Genomic DNA, 27,000 nt, shown 5'->3' with positions numbered 1-27,000 from the left:
CCAACAGATTCACAAATCAATGGAGTTGGTCATTTACAGTTTACAATTTCTATCAATATTTTCATTTGAATCTATGGCAAATCTGCCTTCTGAGTTGCTGTCAGTCTTGAAATGTACTATCAGTGATCACTACCAGCATCACTTTTCTCCTCCAAGTGGTTCTTCTGGGCAGGGGTCTTTTTGTGTAGCTCAAGCCTCACTCTTTTGGGGTCCCCATCTGGCCTAGGGAACTCCTTATGTTCCCACACTCTGCTGCACTGTGGAAGGATGGGCTTCTCCAGACTCTGCTCTGCCAGCAACTTCCTCTCTCCAGCCTCTTCCTGGAAGCTTACTTCAAAGAAAGATCCCTGGGTTGTCTGGGGAATATTGATTGTTCTTCTTGAGAGGTTCCCTGATGCCTTCCTCATCCAAACACTATCAGGAAATAAGCAATAATAGGAGTGGAGAGATGGCTCAGCAGTTAAGAGCACTTGCTGCTCTTGCAGAGGACCCGGGTTTTGTTCCCAGCACCCACATGAAGGGTGACAGCAAACCTTAACTCCAGTTCCAAGGGATCTATCCAATCTTCTGACCCCCAGGGGTACTCATGTGGTGTTCCTGTGGTATGCATGGGCAAAATACTCATGCACATAAAAGTAAATAAATCTAAACCAACAACAAAATAAGCCAATTCCATAGAACTCAGACAATTTGCTCTACACTGTAAAGATCCAAGGCCACTCTGAATTCTCAAGACCTTGCTAAGCTGACAGAAGGGGGCAGAAAATTCAACAACAAATGAGAGTGGGCTGCTTTTGGCAGACCCAAGTTTTCATCATGCAGCTAATTTGCAAGACTTGTTTAGGCAACTCAGTCCTTGATCAGACCTCCTTTCCTATGTTTTGGGAGCTCTGCTAACATTCCAAGACAGGCATTTGTTTTGTTTTCTTTTAGCACACAGATTTGTTTTTAAAGCAGGTGCTAATTATCACTGCTAAATATCTCTAACCTTTATTTCACTCTTCTGGTTTAGCAGGGTCGCTGTCACAAGGTAAAATCAAATCAAATGTTTTTGGTTCTGGAGTCAGGTGTCTGAAAAAATGTCACGATTAAAGCATAGGGAAGGATCTCTCAGGTCTTTGCATCTGTTTTTGGCCATTTAACTAGTCTTCATCTTCTCCCTGTGTGCATGTCATAAAGACTGCAGACTTATTGGTCTTACTGGAATAGGAGCTGTTCCGTTTTCATACAAGATGACTCTGATTTCACGGATTACTTTTGTAAATGATCCTATTTTCTTTTTTTTTCACTTTAATTAATTATACTTTATTCACTTTTTATCCCCCTTAAACTCCTCCCTCCTTCCCTCCTAATCCCACCTTCCCTCCCCCTTCTTCACACATGCCCCTCCCCAAGTCCACTGATAGGGGAGGTCCCCCTCTCCTTCCTTCTGATCTTAGCCTATCAGATCTCATTGGGAGTGGCTGCATTGTCATCTTCTGTGGCCTGGTAAGGCTGCTCCCCCCTCAGGGGGAGGTGATCAAAGAGCAGGCCAATCAGTTTATGTCAGAGGCAGTTCCTCTTCCCATTACTATGGAACCCACTTGGACACTGAACTGCCATGAGCTACCTCTGTGCAGGGGTTCTAGGTTATCTCCACGCATGGTACTTGGTTGGAGTATGAGTCTCTGGAAAGACCCCTGTGTTCAAATTTTCTGGTTCTGTTGCTCTCCTTGTGGAGTTCCTGTCCTCTCCAGATCTTACTATTTCCCACTTCTTACATAAGATTCCATGCACTCTGCCCAACAGTTGGCCATAAGTCTCAGCATCTACTTTGATAGTCTGCAGGGCAGAGCCTTTCAGAGGCCCTCTGTGGCAGGTTCCTAACTTGTTTCCTGTTTTCTTCTTCTTCTGATGTCCATCCTCTTTGCCTTTCAGGATGGGGATTGAGCATTTTAGTCAGGGTCCTCTCTCTTGATTAGTTTCTTTAGGTGTACAGATTTTAGTAGGTGTATCCTATATAATATGTCTATATGAGTGAGTATATACTGTGTGTGTGTCTTTCTCCTTCTGGGGCAGCTCACTCAGGATGATCCTTTCCAGTTCCACCATTTTCCTACAAAATTCATGATTTCCTTATTTTTCATTGCTGAGTAATATTCCATTGTGTAGGTATACCACAATTTCTGTATCCATTCTTCAGTTGAGGGGCATCTGGGTTGTTTCCATCTTCTGACTATTACAAATAAAGCTGCTACAAACATGGTTAAGCAACTACTAAGACTTACCTTGTGTTGGTATTTAAGTGGTAATGCTGGGATGAGACACAGTTCAGCCTGTGATTTGCAATTTAACAATATCTAATCTTTATTATAGGAGATTCAAGTAGTCAGTAGTTTTATACCTGGATTCTGTTGTATTTATTTTCTTTTTTTCCTCTCTATCTATGTGCTAGTTGAAATGGATTTGGGGGAAGGAAAGGAATAGGAGTAAAATTTTACCTAAATATTATACTAAAGAGTCTTACCAGGCCTAGCAAAATGCTCAAGCAAGTGTGAAACTCAATAAATGCATTTAAGGTTGAATCAGAACACTGTTCATAGAACTAAATTGGTAATTTTCCATGTAGATGACATCTATTTGAACTGATTAAGGGAGAGCTACAAGCTTGTATGTGTATATGAAGTGGTCACCTCTTAAGAAAATAATTTTTTTTTTTTTTTTTTTTGCTTTTTTGTATAATCTTCCAGGGATATCTTGTAGAAAGCCTTAAAATTCTACCTTCTAGAAGCAGGTCACAACTTTTAGCACTAGCCATCTTTTCTTTCAAACTCTGAGCAGGAAATTTATTTTAAACTGCATAAAAGTTTAATGCTGCCCTTTGGTTTGGAAGTTAAAATCAGAACCAGAGAATCCAAGTTTGAGTTAGTCAACAAACGAGACTAGACTTTTCTTTGCATAGTGAATTATGTAGAGGCAGTGTTTCCTTCAGTCACAGAACAGCAAACACATCCTTTAAGAAAAATAATGTTCGGATTTGGTGCAGAAATGGGTGCTGAGGTCATTCTTTTGGAGTTTTAGTTTGTCCGTGATTTTTTGTGTCAATCAAATTTCTACTTATTTCTCTGGTAATCTAAATTTGCTCCCTGAAAATTTTAAATGACTGTTGGCCACTAACTTAAAAACTGAATAAAATGAGGAAATAATCTTGTGTATAAATAGTAGTAAGTGCAATGTGTCATTAATTAATCAAAGAAAAAGTCGTTTCGTTTTTGAACAAGCACTATGAAATTTCTCATCTAAAGAAGATATGTTATTCCAGAAACAGTCTCAGTAACTTAGCTAACTCTTTTTTTAAAGATATATTTTATTTTTATTAATTACAGATTATTCACTTTGTATGCCAACTGTAGTCCCCTCCCTCATTCCCTCACCCTCTCACCCTCCCTCTTCCCTTTCCATGACCCTCCCCTAGTCCACTGATAGGGGAGGTCCTTAGCCTATCAGGTCTCATCAGGACTGGCTGCATTGTCTTCCTCTGTGGACTCTGTGCTCCTCCCTCAGGGGGAGGTGATCAAAGAGCCAGCTACTGAGTTCATGTCAGAGACAGCCTCTGTTCCCCTTATTAGGGATCCCACTTGGACACTGAGCTGCTCTTTATTAGACTATTGCATTTTCCTTTGGGATTCTAAACACTGACCAAAAAAAAAAAAAAAAAAAAGAAAAGCTGATTTTATAAGGTCATTTGACTTAAGAGGGAAATTTTTACCATGCTAAAAAACATATGGACAGTTCAGACAGATTCTACATTTTTAAATGTGGGTGCCTTTATTGAGATGAATTGTGAAAATAAAATGACCTTGATAATTGTATGTTTTACCAAAACAAAAGTTAATTAGCAACAATCTAGAAAAAGAATCAGTCTTCCCCATATTAGTTTCCCATTGATATAATAAATTATTGAATTGAAAACAAATTAAAAAGGAAGATATAACTATTTCTAGGTATGTTGGAGAAGAATAGATAAGAGAGAGCATACCCAGAGACAGAGGCATCTAGGAGAGTTCAGAGTAAACATGACCTTGAGGCAGGTCACATGAGAGGTGGGAGCAGAGAAGAGAGAGGGAAGGAAGAAGAATGGAGAGTGAAGAGCCAGGAGACTCAAAGACTAAGAGGCCAAAAGGGTAAAGGGGTCAAAGAGACCTGTCTGGCATAGCAAAAATGACTGAATTATGTAGGGAAGAGCAGCTGAGGGAAGAGGACTTCATCCCCTGAGCTGGAGAGTTCAGGGTAGGGGGTGGGGCATGCCAGCCAGGAGAACTCTGTAAGAGGTAGGGACTGAGGGATGCTAGGAGAACCTGGTGGCCACAGTATGCTTTGATGTGTCAACAGGCATCTCAGCCGCTTGTCCAAGGTTTGAGACCTAACAATTACTACAGACTTAAGGCTTTAAGTATCACACATTTATTATTTTATAGTTATCAAAGTAAGAAATCAAAATTCAGTGCCACTGGGCCAAAGCCAGGGTATGTAAGGCTATCTTCCTTCTGAAGCTTCCACTAGAGAATCAGCCTGGGCTCATGGCTTCTTTCCACCTCTACTACCATATTTTGCTTCCCTGACTCTCCTCTGTCATTATTATGAAGACTCTGTCTTTATATTGGGCCCACTTTAATAATCTGGGATAATGCCCAAAGAGGGCATTTAGTCCTAAAGTTTAATTTAGTCACATTTTCTACACCCCAGTGAATTGATATGTTACAGGCTTAAGGTGTGGACATCGCTGGAAGGATGTCACTAACCTATCATATACCCCTTACTTCACTGATCTATTTTAAAAGTAGCAAATTAAATCTTAAAGGGAGAAAGGCTGAAATTTTTCTTTAACATTTGTAGATCCATCAACAGATAACTAATTGTGTTTGAGGAGAAATATATTTATATGCTTATATAATGTATATATCAAGATTTGCTCGTTTATAATCCATAAAACATATCTGACCATAGGAGCATGAATGTCACATTGTCTTACATGTCTATTTCATTTCATTAAAAAAACCCTCTAATTGATATATATATATATATATAATTGATATATATATAATTTATATATATATTCAAGATAATATATTAAACATTTCTAAGTATTATAGTATTACAGTAGGGATACTATATATGCAAAGTTCTGTTTTATTCTTAAAGAAAATGAATCTAGTACTAAAGTGGAACATCATTTTTCAAAATTGAAGAAGCACTTGGATGCAGGTGTGAGATGAGTCACTTTTATTTCCCACAAGAGAACCTTCCTTTTAAATAGAAGTCTTGAGCAGGCCTCAGGTAAATTAAAATGGAGCAGTTTAGGAATCCCAAGTAAATAAATACCCTTGATTCTATTTCCAGAGAGAACAAAGTATTTCAGTGAGAACAGATGTTTGGTTTGAACTATCAGGAGCTATGGTGAAGGGAGGAGAATAAGGAAACATATGCATTTAGGGTTTGTGGGTAGAATTGAGAAACAAAGCAAAAAGATGAAGATAAAACTTTTGAAGCCATCAAGACTTAACTACCCTCTTATATACTGGTAGTTAGTTTAGTAGGGAATAAAAATAATTGGGGATTTGATTGAGCAGCATGTTTTCTAGAAGTCCCCAAGAACCTCCCCAAGTCCATTGACAGGGGAGGTCCTCCTCCCCTTCCATTTGACCCTAGCTTATCAGGTCTCATCAGGACTGGCTGTATTGTCTTCCTCTATGGCCTGGCAAGGCTGCTCCCCATTCAAGGGGAGGTGATCAAAGAGCCAGCCACTGAGTTCATGTCAGAGGCAGCCCCTGTCTTCCTTAGTAGGCACCCACTTGGATACTGAGCTGCCATGAGCTACATCTGTGCAAGGGTTCTAGGTTATCTCCATGCATGGTCCTTGGCTGGATTATCAGTATCAGAAAAGACCCCCGTGTCCAGATTTTTTTGTTTTGTTGCTCTCCTTGTGGAGCTCCTGTCCCCTCCAAGTCTTTCCACCTCCCCGTTCTTTCATAAGATTCCCTGCACTCTGCCCAAAGTTTAGTTATGAGTCTCAGCTTCTGCTTTGATACCCTGCTGGATTTTTAAAGATGAACATGAGAGAGCTGCTTTTTTCCTTAACATTTCAAATAGCTATATAGTTCTAATGGGGATGAGGACAGTTAATTCAATGGAAGCTAATGCTGCCACAACTTGACTATGAGCAGGAAAGGGTGTTTACAGTAGTAGAAAAACAAAACGTCAACTATTTTAAAATTTCAGGAAAACATATTACTGCAAAATATGAGGTCAAGATGAATGAGGTTGTATATAGTATTGGAATCTTCCTTGAATGATATTTTTCATAATATGTCTTTTAAACTTGATGCATGTATTACTGTGATTAGTATTAGCATTCATTAAGGTTCAAAGGAACAAATAAAACTTGAGGGAATGAAAGTAGGATATTGACTTAAGAGAGAGCTCAGAGTAGAAAAGGTACAGACAGAGCGTATTTTGTTGAAAGAACATGAAATCACAAGCCATTGCCTTACCCACCAAGGGCTGTCACAGAGTAAGAGGATATGGAAAAGACTGAGATTTGGGCTTATCCACTTCTATACATCAGGTAAGATAAGAACCACACCAAAGAAAAACAGAGGGTGTGCCCAACTCACTTTGAGGAGCGAGTGAGTTTACAGGGTTCACAGCAGACAGAGCCCTCCAAACTCCCTGGGGTCTTTGCAAGGAGGAGGAGACCCGAGAGCTGCAGGCATGCTCACAACCACACAGAAGTCCCTGGTAGTGCTGACACCACACAGCCAGTTTCCTAATGTTCAGTTTTCATGCCTTGGCATCACAGTATTTGTATGTGCCAAGAAAAGCATCACTTCTAGATAAAGCCAAGTTGGAAAACTGGTTGTGAGATAAAAAGTAGTGGAAAGAAATGTGAGGAAGAAAGTGATAGAGGAACCCGAGAAGTCATGTAAATAATGGAGGAAGGGAGTAAACTGAGGGGACAGGCCAGCTGGAAATGGTTTGTTAAAATCTTTGCTAATTTTTACTGACACTATAATACCTTTTTTCTTATAAAAAAAAATCTAACCTGGATACAGTTTTTTTAATTACAATAAGTTTATTGAATTTTTCTTTTTTTAACATTTATTATTACTATTATTACAATTTATTCACTTTGTATCCCAGTTGTAGCCCCTCCCTCATCTCCTCCCAGTCCCACACACCCTCCCTCTTTCTCCCCTATCCCTCCTTCTTAGTTGGATGATAGGGAAAATTCTCCCTACTGTCTGACCCTAGCCTGTTAAAACCAATTGGGACTGCCTGGATCCTCTCCTTCTTGGTCTGGGTAGGACACCCCACCAGGAAGAAGCGAATAAGGAGCAGGCAAACAATTTCATGTCAGAGATTGTCTCTTCTCCTCTTACTAGGGAACCCACATGGAGACTGAGCTGTCTATGGGTGTAGCAGGGGTTCTAGGTCCTCTCAATGCATGGTCTTAGGTTGCTGCATCAGTCTTAAACTGTGAATATACTCATCTTCTTTTGAGAAGTTAAAGACTCTACCGGTTATTGGGGGAGAGGGAGCCCAAAGACTAGGTAATGAAATGAAGGACTATGAACAAAGGTGAGATAAAAGAGAGGGCCACACCTCTTCCTTAGCATTAGGCAGGTGTGGCACGTTGTTAAAGCCCTGACAGAAGCTGGTAAAATTCCTGTTAGTGTTGAAAAGAAGTTCTTTAAGTTTATGTTGTAAGCATTTCGACTAATGTTGATTTTTTTTTTCCTGTAAGAAAAGACACCAAAGATAAGGTAATTTGAATCCTTTATTAGCAACTATTAGACTCTCCCTTTCTGTGCCTTAAGGAAAGTGACTATTAGTCTAATAACCAGCTGGACTGTTCTTATCCCAGGACCAGCCATCTTGAATATTCTATGAACACTTTGAGACTGCTATACTACAGGTTGTAGCTGATTGTCCTGGTTCCTGAAGGTGCAACCAACCAATGTGCTTTCTGAAATTATCTGTGCCTGATATTTCAACTGTCATAAGACAGCTGATCTGGATGACTGTTTCCATCAATGAAAGCTTTTCCCCTGCTGAAGGAACTACTGTGATAATTGCTAAGCAGCAAGGCTGTGGCTGTTTTGAAACACTAACTGTAATGCCATTGACTGGTAGTATGAGGAAGGTCGCTGATTTCTCCAAAATAAAGACTTGAGATTGTTCCAACCCAATAGATGGGATTTGTCCAAACACTACTTCTGGGTAATGTAAGCAGGCTGCTTGGGTTGGCTGACTTGAGCCGTCTAGAAACAGTTTTTGTGCTGCCCCTTCAGTCTCAATAAAAGTTTTTTTGAGGGTGGAGGGGTGTCTCTCCTTGCTTACATTCAGTAGTATGAGCTGAGCTAGAAACATGAAGACCATGAAAGCAGGCAGGAACAACAGCAGGAGAAGTTTGACAAGTGACTGCCAGCTGAAAAGTGTGGGCCACTGTAGAGGCTTGGTTGTTAAAGAGACAGATAACTTGGAGGCAGCTTGACATCTGAAGAAGCCAGCCAAGTGCACACAAACCTAATAGGTCCAGGCTTCCACTTCCCGATGCTACAGTCTGGAAGAGTCGAGCTTGTACCCAGTCCATGGTTACCACCTCCAGCCCTAACCCCATCCACAGTACTCAACAACCTCTGCTTGACAGATAAAGATCCAGGGGTGCAGTGCTGACCTGTCACTGATCCTGCCTCCCTCCACCTGGCATTCTCAGGCTTCAGTGATCCTGTTCTGTTTAGGGGCCGAGTTCCTGAGCTGTCCACTCATAGTGGGGTGACCCCTGATATGTTCCTTTTTCCTAACTGTAGTCTGGAGAGAGACAGGAGCTACAAGTCATCCTGGCAGTGGCCACCAGGTCGCGGAGGGGACCAGGCATTCATTCCCCTGCCTGCAACTGAAGAAGTTCCAAAGCTGCCAGGGCAGGAAACAGAAGAGAAGCAGATGTAGAGATGTAGATAATGAAGAGCAGGGAGCTGCTGAAGGCTGGAAGTAGCCTGAGAAGAAAACCTGCAAGGCCCAGTCACCAGAACAAGTCCACATGAGCAAGGAAATCTTCAAGGGCAGGGTCTCACACCTCAGACCGAGACCTGATCTGTTAACACTGGTCTCTGCCGAGAGCCAAGGATCCTGATCCTCAAGGTGTGGGCAGGAGCTACAAGGCTTTGCTGGTGCCATTCGCCTGTTCCTACCCCTGCACGCACCTGCCTTTTACCCACACAACACACACACACACACACACACACACACACAGTGGAGTTTAGTTCAGGGGCCCAGCTGCCCTAATCACACAGTAGTGGTGAAAAACAGTACAGACCTGTCAATACTTCTGATCTAAAAATAAATTTATAAGTAACAGGTCACCTCTTTACCCATCTAATGATACAACAAAGGACAAATACCACTAACTATATAGACAGTTGGAGGAAGTTAGAATTTTTAATGTATGTAAGATCTTTCCAACAACCGCATCAGTTTTGATGAAAGGCCAATAATCCTCAAAATAGAGTTGGGAAAAAAAAATCTTTCTGTTCTAAGTCCCAAAATAAGTTCTAGCTCAGTGGCCAAGAACCCAGACACTTTTCATGCTGCTAACAACCCCAACCACCCAACTTCCTGGTGACTGATAATGACATTGTGATTGCCTTTGTTTACTTCATCAGTGAGTTGGGGAGCAAATCATCCTGTCAGCCTTCCTGAGGTAAAGCCCTTCTAAAAATGACTGGTTCACTTGTCCACCCACTATGTAACAAAAATAGCCTACTGCCTTCTCAGAACGTGCATTCACTCCCCAAATCATATTTCATGCCAAGTTTCAAAAGAGAAGGAAACATGCCAGAATTGATTTTTTTTTTTTTTTTTTTTTTTGTATACCAAGTTCTATTTTGTATTTCTAGCACCAGTGCGTGGTAGACGGGTAGATGGCGGTTGTTCTTCGGCTGGCTTCTTTTTGTCACTGTTTCTTTGCTGATAGGAGTTAGCCACACTTGAACTGAAAACCAAGTTAACTGCGAATTTAACAACAGCAAAGGTATTGTCAATATGTGATGCTGCTCCCCACCAACAAACTGTATAGCGATGATTTCCTTTGCAAGGCAGTTGGGATTTTTCATGTGCTTAGGAAATATTAATTATATGGGTGCTAGAAAATCTCCACTAAAAATTTCTGGCTGACATGAATGTGGTATAAACTGAGAAATTAAAAAAACAAAAACAAGAGTGCCCACTCAGAAGAGAAAGAAGAAAACATGTTATTGATGCAAATTCCGTGTTCTGTAATTAACTTACTCAAGGTATCAGTGCTCATGATCCTGTACATAAGAGTCACTCAAGATACACAAATATAAAGAACATAGCCATTTAGGTATAGTGGCATAATGTCTAATGATAATCTGTGTTGTTCAAGGGCAGGGAGAAAATCGGTGTGGCAGAAATGAAGGAGAAAGGGTAAAATATACATCTCACATATACTTGTAGGTCTTGTTTAAAAAAATTTATTAGACTTTAGGTTTAGTAAGAATGTATGGAGGGGTCAGCTTTTAAAGAAGCTATGTCATGAGTGAATTTATAATGTTAATTGTTTGTTCATAAGCAAACAGAAGATTCTTTTTCCAAATAGGGAAATACTTAAAATCCAGAGGGTAACCAACACAGCGTGCTGCTTGCTGAATAGTAATTAGTAAAATCCACTGGAAAAGGAAAGCGCATCAAGAAGGTAGAAGATGTTTCTCTCCTCCAGGCTGACCTGTATGTGGGGAACAAACCAAGATGCTCCAGTGTCTTGACCCAATGATTTACGTTGATGCATTAAGTGCTGTCTTGTTCTCCACTCACAAGCAAGCCATCTCATTCCTTTCACAGAATGTGACAGCATTCTGAAGATTTCTTGACTCAGATACATTTTAGGTTAGACATCACAGTCTAACCTGTAGCCACAGCAATGAATAACACTTCTTCAAGTTCGAAACACTCAAAAGTGTGTAGGTCTGTTGTGAAATTTCCATTTTATAGATTCATCTGCTATAGCTGGCACGAAAACGTCTCTATAAGGGCTGAACAGTTAAAATTCAAAGTGCATGCGATTATAGCAATGAAGGTTGAACAAAATTGTAAGTGTAGTTTAAAAATATCCCCAGTGCAGACCTTTGCCTTTTTATTACGATGCTTCATAACGTTTAGCTAATAGGATGTTCAATGTGGCCTTAAATGTTTACATAATGTATCTGATCTGTGAAGAATCAGTGTGTTGGCATATACGAAGAATCTGAACTGTGGATGCATTTTTACCAAAAAGCATAGTAATGTTTAGGGGAAAACAAACAGTTGATTGATCTCATTTCAAAATCAATACTGATTAGCACCTCACTGAATTTCCCTTTCCTACATTCCCTGTAAAATAAAGCAAGTTACAGGCCAATGTCATATTCAGAAATGCCTCATTTTCCGCAATTACTTAAATACATTTTTCCTAGATCTTTCATGATGTTTTTGTATCCATATGATTATTTAGGATTTCATATTACATGTTGTGTGAAACTGAATTTAAAGGTACTTCTTGGGAGAATTTTGGCTCTGACACTACTTTGAGTAGAAATAGGTAACAGTTTACTTATAGGATTCTTTTACCATCCTTATTCTATAAGCAGGTAAATTAAACTTTATTTATGACAAAAATTAAGTTCTCGTAACTGAATTTCATTTCAACAATTGTAGGGGTATGCCCAATGCAGTCATAACTAGATTCTTCTGGTTTCTAGTCTGGAATTTTGCAGTGGTGTGTTAGCTAGAATTTACATACATCTAAAAAAGAGTTAACTTTCCAGAAACCATTAAAAATGTTGATGACAAGTTTTATACCAGGAAATCTGGATACTTTTATCAGCATAGGAAGTAAAATCTACTTAAGTTTAATATCTGTGTTTTTTTTTTTTTTTAAAAAAACATGTTTTAGTGGACATTTATAGCTGTCAGTAAAGTTAAGAGAAGTCATCTTCTAAAGGAAAATACAAGTTTCTTATAGCTGGGCTTTATGGATACTATGAGTTACCCATTTCTTCCTTCTTATCAGTTTGTTTTTTTTTTTATTCTTTCCCAAACTGTCATGTTTGTTGATCAGGTTTCTTGATTTCAAAAATAAAACAACACCCTAGTCTTTTTTTAAATTTATTTATTTTTATTAATTACAGTTTATTCACTTTGTATCCCCCCATAAGGCCCTCCCACCTTCCCTCCTGGTCCCATCCTCCCCTTCTTCACACATGCCCCGCCCCAAGTTTACTTATAGGGGAGGTCCTTTTCTCCTTCCTTCTGACTTAGTCTATCAGATCACATCAGGAATGGCTGCATTGTCATCTTCTGTGGCCTGGTAAGGCTGCTCTCCCCTCAGGAGGAGGTGACCAAAGAACAGGCCAATCAGATTATGTCAGAGACAGTCCCTCTTCCCATTACTATGGAACCCACTTGGACACTAAGCTGCCATGGACTACATCTGTGCAGGGGGTCTAGGTTATCTCCATACTTGGTACTTGGTTGGAGTATGAGTCTCTGGGAAGACCCCTGTGTTCAAATTTTCTGGTTCTGTTGCTCTCCTTGTGGGGTTCCTGTCCTCTCCAGATCTTATTATTTCCCACTTATTACATAAGATTCCCTGCACATTGCCCAGCAGTTGGCCTTAAGTCTCAGCATCTGCTTTGATAGTCTGCAGGGTAGAGCCTTTCAGAGGCCCTTTGTGGCAGGTTCCTAGGTTGTTTCCTGTTTTCTTCTGCTTTTGATGTCCATCCTCTTTGCCTTTCAGGATGGGGATTGAGCATTTTAGTCAGGGTCCTCTCTCTTGATTAGGTTCTTTAGATGTACAGGTTTTAGTAGGTTTACCCTATGTTATTTGTCTATATGAGTAAGTATATACCGTGACGACACCCTATTCTAAGTAGAATAATAATCATGAAATATGCACAATTCTCTATACATTATAGGGTGATAGAAAGTATAATTATTACCAGCTATATTAATAAGAGGAAAGAATTAAAGCCAGCTTGCCAGATCTCAACAGAAAGTATGAGGGAAAAAAACTGGATGCATCAGTAGAATATTATTCGTTACTGATCCATCCCCTAGAGGAGGAAAGAAAAGAAAGGCATTTGTCCTTCAGGATCATCTTTTCTCCTTCCATCTGCCTTGCCATAAACAGAGAACAATATTCAAAGATGAAATACACAGTTAAACTCCAAGCAATACTATGTTGCTAGAGGCCCATTTACTGAGCACTTTATACACAAAAGAAGCCTTTGTCTTCATATATGCTATTTAATTATCCCAACAATCTTGAGAAGGTAAATAGTATCATAATGACATCAATAATGCCAGAAAGTGAAAATTCAAAGGAATTTAGCTACCTATTATCCTGTAGCTGGCATCAGGTCATGAATTGAATTTTTAAAATTCTATTCCAGTTTATGAAGTCTGCTCTAACATAAGCGAGAATTTTCCCTCAGTATACTTTCCCTTGTTCATATAAGATGCTAGAACAAAAGTGGGTTTGGGTTTATCTTGCCCATCCTTAGAACCTGTTTAATTTTCAAATGCCAGACAAAAATTTCTGCAATATTCCAATGTTGTTTGGGTAGCTTTAGACTATAATTTTGAGGGAAAGTGAGGAGGGAATAAACAAATGATAAGGATATGTCTATGTGCTCACCCCCTGACTCATTTTCATTGTGTATCACTACTTATTTCCTGCCCAACTGCCTATGCCCTTTCCTGAGCCACAATCTGAACATATCTCATAGACTGTATTAGTCTTCTGTTGCAGTTAAGTGTGTTCATATTGGGGGATACAAGGTATGTGTGGGAAGAGAGACATACAGAGTCTTTCTCTATACCTTTGGCTCAATTTTGCCAAGAACCTCAAATTTTTCTTGAATCTGCTTGAAGTCAACAATAACCAGTTTGGCATTCATATTCACATCTCACCATCTACTTATATAGCAAACAAGATTCCCAGAGTGTTAGTGAAAACAAGAAGAGGGGTTTGTGAGGCCATTCATACTTTCTATTCCCTTCTCTGGGAAGGACTGAAGGAGTGTTGAGAGACAAGAGAAGCCCACCCACCTGGACAAACATGAAATTTAAGTTCTCTCCTGACAACTTTGAAACACCAATCCTACAGTCAAGGAATAAAACTTTAGCCTTTCTTTACCTCTCTTTCCCCTTTTAGAATACCTTTTATTTCTCAATACTCATTCAGGAGACAGGCTTTCTGGACGTAGGTTAATTGCAATGTGTCTCAGTACAATTCCTGCTGTGGTGTTTATTGATTGGGAAGGTGTGTGTGTGTGTGTGTGTGTGTGTGTGTGTGTGTGTGTGTGTGTGTGTTTTGAATCACAGTGGCCAAGCTAAGGTAGAAGTCTCCCACAAAAGACCATTACCCTGTAAGTGTATTGCATTTGATCTGATGCAAGCATTCTGTGCTGTGTCCTTTGGGAAGACACATACTCAGCCACCTTGACTGGAGGAAGCTCAAAATTGCTGGCGTTTATGAATTTATGCCTCAGGATTAAAAAACAAATGAGCGTAATAAAAATCCTACTGAGAAGGAGCATGGAGCATGTCAGAAAGATTAATTAGGAAGAAAGTAAAAATGGTATCTCCTTGTCTTTGTGCTAGACAATCACAGGAAAACAAAATAAAAACAGAGTCCTCAAATGAAACAAGGAAAAATGCCTTTATACAATTTGGGCTGCAAATTTTATAAAGATCATGAAGTGAGTTCGTCTAGTTTACTAAAACATGTCTCTGAATTTCATAAGCAGCAACATGGAATAGGGAGCTATGTCAGGGTATTCCCAACAGCAGAGTCAAAGAACCCCTGTAAAAGAGCTATATATGGCTGTTCCTCTCTGCCAGGAAAGATGAATTGCCATGGCAACACTACCATGAAATAATAGGTCAAGTTTTATCCTTCTGCCTCGGGCTGAATTTATTAGACTTTACTTAGAAGTAGATGCCATTGTAAAATGAAGGTTTTGGTATTGCAGAGCTAAACATTATAGCAAGTTAAATCTGATCAATAAGATTCCCATCATAGGTTAAGAGAACACTTAGATTGATTAAATACGTGTTTAAAGGCTAGCATATTAATGTTCTTTTCTAATCTGTGGTTTGCTTTTACAGATGTGTGTGTGTAACAAACCGTGTAAATGGATTCACACTGTTTGCAAGAGGCTAGTAAAGGGAAGTGGTTTGTAATTTTTATTTTAATGGATGACTAACTGTGATAAAGAAAAAGTTCTTATTTCATTTTCCAAATAAGTATGCAGCAAGAAACCATAAAATATTTAAGACTACTATTTTTGTTTGCTATTTTCATAAGACTAAATTGAAGCTGCTTCTTGTCTATTTGTAGGAATGAAAAATTAAATACAATTTGGGGAATATGACATAAAGTAAGATGTATAGTCATTATTTTGTTGTTTCAGGGAGCTGCATCTCCATGTATGTGATGACATTAACTTTAACAATGTCTCAATCACTTAGGAATAAAATTCTAATGTGAAGAAAAACAATTTCTGTCACATCAAATAAAATTATTCCATTTTCTAATAGGACATAATTATTAGAATAGGTAGGTAGTCAGTCAGTCCAGTTTTTGAGGAGCAGAATATCAAATCATCTCTTTAAATGATTCATTTTTCCTAAGTAGAATATGGTACTATATTTTAGCATCATATCTTTCCTGATGTCACAGAGAGACTATGTTTAAGTGTCTCTGTAAGGCTACCTTTAATTGTCTTTAATTTTTTGCAACAGCTTAATAAAGGTTGTAGAGATAACTGTGAAATTTATATTGCTTTCACACTAACAAGGATGGCACATTGGGATCAGTGGCTACATTCATTTCCCAGTGCAGCCTATTGAAGTGTCACAAACTGATGGGGCTGAACAGCCAGCATTTACTGCCTTACACTTCTGGAGGCTGCAAATCTGACTTTCCAGTACAGCAACGGCCTTGCTCTCTGCAGCTTAGGAGAGGGATCTTCCCTGCCTGTCCTGCAGTCTCTAGAGAATGCCTGCAATTCTTGGCAGACCCTCCCTTGCAGATTCATTGTTCCCATCCCATTCTATGCCTTTATAGCTTTCTTGTTTGTGTGTATTGTATCTTGACTCACATTTTGTTTTAATACCTTTTTAGCTACATGGGGGGAGGGGTTGTAGTGTGCTCAAACAAAGGTGCCTGCAGAGGTGAACAGTATCATCTCTCCCTGGATCTGGAGTTCTAGGCATCTTTTATGTGTACAACGTACACATAAAAGGAACTAAACAGGTTCTCTGTAAGAGCAGTAAATCCTTCTGGGCCAATGGGCCCTCTCTCCAGCCCCCATGTCTTCTCATTTATGAAGACTCTAGTCACAGGAGTAGAAGCTACCTAATCTTATACGACATCACTTACGTTTGATTGCATTCGCAAAGACCATTTTCTCAAATAAGGTCACATTCACAGAGCCTGGGATGAAAGCTCCAAGATGGCCAATCCATAATAGTCACTGAACCAAAGGACTACATCTCTCAGTAAACTGTTTCCATCACAATTTTAAATCTCTGTAATGCCTGGTTCTTCGCAAATATTTTCATTACTTTGATCTTTTAAAAATTTTGGAACAATGGTATTCTTCTTAATAAGGTCCTTTTATTGGGTAAAATTTTGCAGTATTTAAAAATCTGCCTAGAGTGGTTAAATGTTATGTATATTTGCCATCCTTATTAATAAATGCTTGTTAGAGATTTATGGGGTGGGTGGATGCATCAATATTAATATGTACTGACATAATTTAATCTTCCTTGATTATTCCAAACATTCCTTCACGTAAAAATGCAGTAACATATTAGTTAAAAGATTACCCCCTGCTCGAATAGCTGAAATGCTAATGACTGGATACTTATTCCACTATCTTTGTGTCCATTTAGATAGTCACTGTAGGAAGTGGGTTTTGTGTCTTGGGTTACAGTGTTCTTACCCTTCATTTCTGTCGGTTTCTCATTGAGTTATAACATATGACTTCACTTATGTAAATTAAATCACTTTTGTCAATCAACTAATACTAATGAATTTTGATTGGTTTCTCTACCTTTAAAAAAATGCCTCTTTTATCACATGCCAGAATTTTCTGTTCTTCAATGTAATTATATGTGTGTGTGTGCGGGTGTGTGTGCATGTGTGTTACAGACATCCCATAAATGCATTTTGACTGTGGTGCTGTTAATTGAGTTACACTTCTTTACTATAGGTCATTCCATTTTCCCTTTAACGTTATATGGAAATAAGCAGGGAAAGAAGAAACAAATTTCAAAGTAATCCACTCTTTGCAGATGATTTCCACAGTCTTAAAGCTGTACATTATCTCTGCTTGACTTCAGAATGCTTTAAAAGCACTGTGTGTGCAATTAAGAGAAAGTTCCACTGGGGAAAACCACTGAAGGCAAAAACAAAGATAAAAACAGTGCAGTTCAAATTGAAAATGTTCTTAGCGACTTTTTATCAAGCTGCTAAGATTTCTCACTTTATAGGTCTTTTCTTGACAGATAGTCAAGCATTTACTATCGACTCTATCATTACATCAAAAACGTCGTCTGAAAATATGATTTGCCATGGCAAAATATTTCGACTAATGAAAGAGATTTCTTTTCTTTATGGAAAACGGAAGGAACGTATCACTTGTGGGAGAAACATTTTTCACCTTGTAGTCACGCTCCCATCCCTGGTTTTCTCTGAAGATGACATTTATAGGAAACCAACAGATATTCCCAGCTGTTAGTAAACCAGGGTAAAGAAGACACTGAATGTCTGAGCATATCGAGGAGAGACCCCATTTTGTCAACCATTTTCTGGGCTATTCATGTTTAATTACATTAGTGGCACTTGACATTATAAAATGTTCCTTTATTTTAAATATAGCCATTTATCATCAATACTAAATGTTAAATGCAATGAAGTGTTTTTCTGAATTACTCCTCATGATAGAAGATTAAAGAAAAATGGTAGTAAGTTTGTAATTCTGTAATTATTTTCAGTACCAAAGCCAGCATGGATACAGCTTAGTGTGAAATTTTTAAACTAAGTTTTATGTTTATATTGTTTATTATATTTATATTGCATATTTACCTCATATTGGGAGGAAGTTTCCTATTTTTGCTTCTTACTACATTTGCCTTTTTTTGGTAAAAATTTCTTGCTCTCTCTGAGCTCTTTGGTGACAAATATTTCTACCAATGACTGCGTTTCTGGCTTCAGTCAGAATGAGGAGAGAGATCTGGCCCCTTGCTGTGACTTAAGTTCTATTTAAAAGCTTCTCTTCTTCTTCTTCTTCTTCTTCTTCTTCTTCTTCTTCTTCTTCTTCTTCTTCTTCTTCTTCTTCTTCTTCTTCTTCTTCTCCTTCTTCTTCTCCTCCTCCTCCTCCTCCTCCTCCTCCTCCTCCTCCTCCTCCTCTTCCTTCCTCTTCTTCTTTTCTTAAAAGCTGTTTCTCTGTCTGTACCTTTCCCCAATTTTGATATGTAATGATTACTCAACCCTCTGGTTTTTAGTATCTTCCTGTAACATTTCAATTACAGTATAACGGATTCATAATTTTTGCTCTCCCAGCAATTAAAAAATACCATGTAAAATTGATGCATTTTATGACACTACAGTAAGTGTCTTTACCATCACAATAAAATTTAAAAAGGGAACATTACCACAGGAAAGCCAGTTTTTCAACATAGCTATCAGCAGGCTGTGTTGAAAACGCAGTTGGCAGGGGTCTGGGTCACCTTTCTCAGTATTCATGGTGTTTCTCAGTTTTCCTCTAAGAAGAATGAGAGAAACCCTTTGTGTTTTACAGAGAAAGAAGCAAGCATGGCATTGTTGGCCTGTACCAGTGATATTCAGTCTACGCCAAGAAAGAAAAGAAAGCTGTTTAAAGACACTTGACAGGGGGTGGGGGTAGAGGTCAGATGCATTCATATACAGTAAAGTTTTGAACAATGTGAAGTCAGGAAGAAGGTGGAAATGTTGTCAATAATCTGACCAGTAACAAGGGGTTCTTCTCCCCAGAAGGACAAACCATTCTACCATGTTTTTGACTATCCTTTTAAACGTGTTCACTGGGAATTTGGCTGTGGCATTATATGTATGTTCTCATGGTTACATATACTGTTAACTAAATTAAGTTCATGACTTTCTGAGAATACAGGGAAAGCCTCGATATTGGTCTCTTTCTGTTCAATCAGTTTCTATATCTGTTCTAACTATATGCAGTTGATATCCTAGGCATCTACATTTTCATAATATTTATAAAACATTAAGCAAAGCACAATAAAATATTAACATAATTATGGAGAAATTCTCATTTTAGTAGAATGTAACTGGGAAGCTTTTATTCCTATTATTATGGTTGGAATTTGACTTCTTACTAATTAGTCACTTACAATTGGAATATAGTCTTTTCCTAGTGGTATTACTGTACCTATTAAAGATATAAATCTTTGTTTGCTCTGGCATAATGCAAACATGTTTCCATTATGCCTTGTTTTTCTGTTGTTTTCTGCCACTGAAAATGTGTCCTAAAAGCTACCTTACAATGCTCTCCTTAATTGTTGTACATTTGAACACTCTGGTCTGTTTCATCCTGTCTCTGAACCCTTATTTTTTCACTAAGAGCTTTAATTAGGCCACCCTTAGCCTTCTCAGGAGATGCTTATGTTCTTGTTGGCCTTGTGAAAACATACTCTTGGCTAACTCAGTTCTAGCTGCACATAGACTCACTCACTGAGCTCAGCCTCCTTCAATCTTTCTTCTTCCTTAAACCTGTAGTGCCAGAAGAACATGCTTCACAAAATACTGAAGAGCCAGGAGCAATCTTATGTTCCTCTCTGCTGCATTGTTGGATTTTAGGATCCAACTGGGAAGATGCCTATGGGTGGAATTCAAAATCCATCATGGACTACACAAGATCTCAATGTCATTTTGATGATATAGGAAGCTGTTTTTGCATCACCCAACAAGTTAGTTCTCCCTTTAAGGCCTGCTAGATCTTAGAAGAATATCCACCATGCACTCCATTTATAAAAGAAGCATCTTAGGGAAGGGGATTTTTGTACAAATGCCAAGATCCTAATGAGTTTATGAAAAGAGATACTAAGTCACAGTCTCCAAAGAGAGTGGTAAAGGAGAAAGGCAAAGAGTGGGGGTGGGTGGGGGGTGGGGGTGCATTAGAAATGATGTTTCCAATCATGAAAGAACATAAGAAGAGGCATAGGGTAAACCAGGGAACCAGTTCCTCGGGGTTAGTGTCTTCGATGGGTTGCAGAGTCCGTTAGATGATTTGCCTGTCATAGAGACCTGGTTTCACTGTCACTTGCCATGACCTTTGCAGATATGACTTCCTGCAATTGTAAGTTGCCTTCTATATAAAATCTTAAGTTATCCCCAACATCTCAGGAATGATACCTTGACCTTGTCATTTATTAGCCCTTGTTTTTATCCTGTGCTGTATGAGAAGCTCTAGAACCCCAACACACTTGCTTAGCTTTAGATGTGATCAATTTACAAAAGGTTGGATACTTGACCATGATACCCAACAATTTAACAGAGGAGCAGGAACTCAAGTGCTCATGTGATCATCTAACTCAGATGTTAAAGAAGGCGCCTTATTGTCATCTGACAGTTGAGTAAGCTGACATTGAACTGTAACCTCTTTAAAAGTAGGAGCGTGTTCCCTTGTCCTCACACCAGCTGGTATTCATGGACAGACAATAAAGGCATAGTGATGTAGCCATTGTTTCCTTCTGGCATTAAAATATGTCAAGAGCCACCAATTTCAGATTGGATAATCTTTTCTTTCCTTTTCTTTAGTTTTATGCTGTTGGTGGGAGTAAGCTTTGGTCTTCATTCACACAAACAAAGAAGAGAAAGGAAAGGAAGGAAGGAAGGAAGGAAGGAAGGAAGGAAGGAAGGAAGGAAGGAAGGAAGGAATTTCTCAGAGTACTGCAGAGCTGATATGTGAACATCAGTATGAAAAACAAAGATAAGAAAGACAGACAGCTGTGCATTAGACACACAGTTTTAGATGCTGTTGTGACTGCTCTGGAAATATTAATCACTTCCGCAAAGCACTACTTTGCCTTGTTTATGAAATGGTATCACTGTTTTGTTTTTTAGGACACAGCAGGCCAGGAAAGATACAGGACCATCACCACAGCCTACTATCGAGGGGCCATGGGCTTCATTTTAATGTATGACATCACAAATGAAGAGTCTTTCAATGCTGTACAAGACTGGTAAGTTAGAGCAAATACTGCCATTACAAATGGTGATAGTTTTTCATTTGACAACCTGTTCTTCTCACAGCAGTGGCCATGAGGCAGTGTCCTGTTTATGTTTATCACGAACTATAATCCCATTTGTGCTCCAAATCAAAGAAAAGTTGGTCATGCTCAGAACCATTGGTTGGTGAGAAGTATCTTGGTGACTTTTCTTCATGCATCCCTTTAGTCCTTCCTTCTATAGAGTTGAGTGTGTTCCTATTGACTTTTTAAAAATGTAAATAATGATTTGGAAGTTTATTGATCTAATTTAGGTATCTAGAAAATAAAGCTTTATCGGAATACAGCTAGGCTAATTTTTTTTAAATTGTCTGTGATACTTTCATACCACAAAAGCAGAGGTAAGGAGCTGCAGCAGGAGCCATATGGCCCACAAAACATGAAACATTTCTCTCTGGATATGTGGAAGAAAACTTTGCTTATCCATTCTCTTGTCATTTTGTTAAATAGGTTATTCAAACTAGAACATTTGAAAGGACTTAGGACAAAAGCAGGGTTACAGGTGGACCCATTGGGACTCCTCGCTGTACGAGACCCTGTGGAAATACTTGTACCCCTGAGTATGATGTCCCCAGAGTACCACTCAGTTAACAGTTATGGGATATCCACTTCATTGACATTCACAGCTATGGTTCATATATTGTCCTGTAAAGCCGTGATTTCAGTATTGACTACCGTGCTAGAAATGCTGAGTCCTTAAGCAAGAATGCGGAAAGTGTTCACACTTCAGTTTTCATACATCTGTGTTCTGATGCCGTCTGTACATAGCTCCTCTTGCACAATTGTCTCCATGAAAGTTATTTCACCACTGAGGGGACATACAGTAATAAACTGAGCTCATTAAAAGGAAATGCCAGTAACATCAGAAGTCATACTGTCAACGTCGCTGAGTCTACTATCAAGGCGATTCGGAAATGATCCGCGTCTGCCTCCCTGAGCTTCCCTCTGTTATCTGTCAGTTCAGCTTCACCAATCTGATGCTTGCTCTTCCTCACATGTCAGCAAACTCATCTGCTGTACCTCAGCCTGCCTCTACCTCAGATTCTCTAGATAACTCTAGTCCCTCCCTCTAGCCTTCACTGGCCTTGTTTTGTAAATGGCTTCTGCATTCCCAGGTACTCCAAATATTTATCCTACTGGATCCCATCCTGGTACCTCGAGGTCATTTATCTTCACCTGAGACTGTTCATCTTCCTGACATAATTTCTTCTCAGTACAATCGTATGCATCACGTAGGGCTGACCATAAATCCAGCTCTGACTTTCAGCATCTGACTCATGGCCAGCTCATGCATATTCACTTATTTAACATGCATATCCTTTGTCTTGTCTCCTGCCTTTCCTTTCCTTCTCTGGCCATCCTTGTTAAGTTTCTTATTGTTATATTTTGCTCCTACCCTAATTGGAGCCTCTTGATTTTTCTTGATTTGAATTTCTTTCTTTTCAATCCCTCCTACCCTCTTGGCTGCTTGTAGGTTCTTCCAAAAGAACATGAGCTTAACGTTCCTGGAAGACTCCTGTCCAAAGGCAGTGCTCACCATTGCCTCCTGAGTTGGAATGTTGCCAGCTTGTCTTTTAGACACACTGTGTCAGGATGCTGCCCTAACTCTGTGATATCATTTCTCCGTAAAAGAAAGCTGAAACCACTGTTTCTGGAACCTCACTTTGAACATTTCAAACTTTCAGCATTTTCCTTTTATTCCTCTTTTGTCTTTGCATATATTTTTGTAAAGCTCCCTATTTCATCTGTCTCTTGGTATCTAGATTTCTCCAAAACTGAAAGTAAGACTGTCCATCCTGGAAAGCCACTTCTATTCACTCATTTGTCTTTCACCTACAGTTCCATAACTATTACTTTGTTGGGGATTTTAATTAGCCAGAAGTTACTGAGTATCTATTCTGACAGCTGAAGGCCACACATACAAGGCCAGCCTTTGCTATTTTAGTGGATCTGGCATCACCCTGAGTTTCATGAGTTCAACCTAACATCTTAGGCCAAATTATTCTGACCTTCTACATACCTCTCAAATACATTCCTCTCCTTGTTATTCTCGAGGACTTAATTCAAATTGTCGTTTACAGAGTTTCTATCTTGTCTCTGTTTCTCTTATTTCAAAATGATACTTTTAGTAATTTCATATGCCCTGTGGTAAGGATTGTGGAAGTATAATAAATAAATCACTATGAAGCTTTGACGGGCATTAATCCAGGCTCCGTGCTTGATCCACTAAACCAAATCTCCCATGAGAAATGTGGACATTGCTGTCTTCAGATTTCCACAAGTGACCCTGAAGTATGTTTTTCTCTAAGACAATCGGATTTTAAGAAAACCCAGACTCTGACCCACTGGCATCATCTCCTCACACGTTTCCCAAGACAGATCTTTCATGGGTTTGCCAAAGTTTGATCCTTCTACTGTATCTGTTCTTCTGCTAGAATATCTTCTCTCATAACGGTGTGAATTTTTATGTGTCTTCTAAGCCAGGCTCAAATGCCAGTTCCCTACACTTAACAATATACTCTCCCCCTTCTTTCTATCCCACCTTTGATCACAGGAGGCAGGGTTACCGTCAGCCTCATCTCTGTAGCAATGCTGCATTTGCGCTTTCTGAAAAACTCATAAATAACCTGCAAGACTTGTCATCTCACAACACTTTGCTCATATATCAGGCTATGAGGTCATTAATTTTTTCCAGTACTGAATACAGTACAATGCAATATGTTTTCTTATATTTTTTTCTAACATGTAAATTGTGGCAAAATATCAAAATTTTACCATTTATATCAATTTTGATATAATCTGATCAATCATTTGATATAATTAAATCATTTGATATAATTTTACCAATTATATCAAAAATTTACCATCTCAGTTATTCTGTAGTGAACACTTCAGCTGCATTAAAAGCATTAATTCCTGCGCTCCACCTCTAAAACTCATTTCAACTGCAAAACGAATATTTATTTCCCAATACTGTCAGTTCCCTAGCTCTTAAAAAACACCATTTTGTTTTCTGATGTTGTGACTGTGACCTTGAATTTCTGGGTAGAATTTTATCAATGATTTATTAAGGTGCTCTCTTAATAAATTTTGCTGGATTCCCTGGTTTGTATAAAGTTAACACAAAACAGAGCTCATTCTGAACTCAAATACAGAATTGCCCAGCATTTATAAAGTTCCAAATATGACTAAACACAAAGGATGTATACAAAGTAGTTAGTAAAACAGGTGGCAAGGTAATTCTGAAGAAACCGGAGAGAATAAGTGCTTAAATTTCGCCCTAAAGACTCAGAAGAAGAGCCTGTGTGCTAATGTGTCGGTCATACCGCAAGAACAATGACTTTTTGGTGAAAATGAGTGTAATACAGTCAAAATAGAGAGGAGCCTGGGTCTCCTTGCTTAAACCTGCAAGAGAAAAGCAGCAATATAGTGGCCCTATGACATTAGGGACATTGAGGCTACCAGTTTTGTTTTGATTCCATTATTATTATTATTATTATTATTATTATTATTATTATTATATTAATTCCAGTTTATTCACTTTGTATCCCAGCTGTATTCCCTTCGTGCATTCCCTCCAAATCTCATCCTCATCTCCTCCCGTGCCCCTCTCCAAGTCCACTGACAGGGGAGGTCCTCCTCCCCTTCCATCTGACCCTAGCTTATCAGGTCTCATCAGGACTGGCTGCATTGTCTTCTTCTGTGGCCTGGTAAGGCTGCTCCCCCTCAGGTGGAGGTGATCAAAGAGCCAGCCACTGAGTTCATGTAATAGCCAGTCCCTGTTCCCCTTACTAGGACACCCACTGGACACTGAGCTGCCATGAGCTACATCTGTGCAGGGGTTCTAGGTTATCTCCATGCATGGTCCTTGGTTGGAATATCAGTCTCGGAAAAGACCCCTTTGCCCAGATTTTCTTGGTTCTGTTGCTCTTCTTGTGAAGCTCCTGCTCCCTCCAGGTATTTCTATCTCCCCATTCTTTCATAAGATTCCCTGAACTCTGCACTCTGCCCTCTGCCCAAAGTTTGGCTATGAGTCTTAGCATCCGCTTTGACACCCAGCCTGGTCTAGCTCTGTGTCTCCCAGCACCTACATATGTCACTATGCACTTTATTTTGACTTAGAAATCTGCCTTGTCTGTGACTTTACATCTTTCCATTCAAAATGTGACATGGACCACAGGCTGCTGTATTTCTTTTTAGAGAATGTCTTCGGCTTACAGCTCCCGCCCTCGTCTTATTTATTTACATTCTTTATTTTATGACACAGTGAAGAACTATAACTATAAAACAGTCTTTTTAAGGCAAGAAATCTGGAGAGCAGATTGATTTTTCAGCAACAGACTGGGGATAGAAGTCTCACACCATCACCCCACCAACTTTAAATAATTGTTTTGGTGACATTTGGGTACCACTGCGGATGTGCAAGAGCTAGAATGTCACCTTCCAATATTCTCTTCCTCTGTGGATTTCTCTTTTCCTTCACCCTTCAAACATACTCAGCAACCAATCTTAAGGGGATCGTGTGTTAATTTAAAAATATTTTAACTTAAAATGACAACTAAGATCTGGGGAGCAGCTGCTAGGCTTTTTTTTTTTCTTCCAGAAGCACTCACTCTTCTTGAATGCTCTTTTCAACTTTTAAATCATTTCTGCCACAGCCCAGAAGGGACAGTGGCAAGAATGCAGCAAGATATCTGTCTGACCTTCAACTCTCATCACCTAAAGCTTCACAAGATGCCTGTTTTTTCTCTGTGAACACTAATGGCAATGATGGCTACCTTCTCTATTGTTGACCCAACTCATCTGTAAAACATTTTTCTTATGCATATAATCCAACTTATACTCAAGTTGTCCTTGGAAGAAGGATGAATACCTGAACAATTTATGGCCTTTTCTAGATCAAACAGCAACAAAACCCAAATAACTGTTTTCTCTATTGCCTTTTGCGTGTTAATTAACATGTTAATTAATTTCTTATTTTCTCAGATCTCATAGTCAGCTTGTTAAAAGAATGCATATTTTTATATTTTTGATTGAATTTTGAAATGCACTCTTTTTCCTCAACTCATAATTATTCCATGCAAAGTTGCTATGAATGTTGAACTAGCAAATTATCATTCAACTGTCTCATAACAGAACTAACATGGTATAATATTTAATTCTGTGACTATAGCACTTTGCCAAATGATTACTAACCATGTGTGTTTCTACCAAAAGACATTTTATTTAGTACATATTGTTGTTATGCTGACATTGAACTCGTGACCTGTGTGGTGTCTGTGACTCATTCCTAGAGGAACCTCATCTAACATACATATTTTCTCTGTCAGACCCATCACAGCCTTGTGCTCAGAAATCCCAGACAGTACTTTTAGCAATATGCTTGAGGACCACTTTAGATAGTAAAGTTCCACAGGCAGACACAAACAAAATTTACACAAAAAAGCACAAATTATGGCAACAAATACAGTGTGGAAAGTGTTTGTGTTTATACTGCAAGAGCTGAAGCAAGAAAACATAGTGTGGCCTTACTCACTGTCAGATGACATAGGGCATGCCAGGCACCACAGCAAAGCCATAAGAGATGACAACCAACAGGATTTTCATAAA

The 27,000-nt window shown here is 39.0% G+C and overlaps 1 protein-coding gene across 2 annotated transcripts in view; it reads left to right on the top strand.

Annotated features, from left to right (window-relative positions):
- Positions 1–27,000, top strand: part of Rab3c (RAB3C, member RAS oncogene family) — a 213,968-nt gene that overhangs the window by 78,813 nt on the left and 108,155 nt on the right. For both annotated transcript variants that reach the window (XM_060385711.1, XM_060385710.1), the window contains one exon: positions 21,227–21,345. In XM_060385711.1, the coding sequence (XP_060241694.1) occupies positions 21,227–21,345 (119 nt within the window). The remainder of the gene's footprint in view (positions 1–21,226; positions 21,346–27,000) is intronic.

The sequence above is a fragment of the Meriones unguiculatus genome, chromosome 6 (genome assembly GCF_030254825.1).
Source record: "Meriones unguiculatus strain TT.TT164.6M chromosome 6, Bangor_MerUng_6.1, whole genome shotgun sequence".
Taxonomy (NCBI): domain Eukaryota; kingdom Metazoa; phylum Chordata; class Mammalia; order Rodentia; family Muridae; genus Meriones; species Meriones unguiculatus.
The sequence above is the reverse complement of the archived record's forward strand: the minus strand, read 5'-3'. Positions and strand labels throughout refer to the sequence as shown.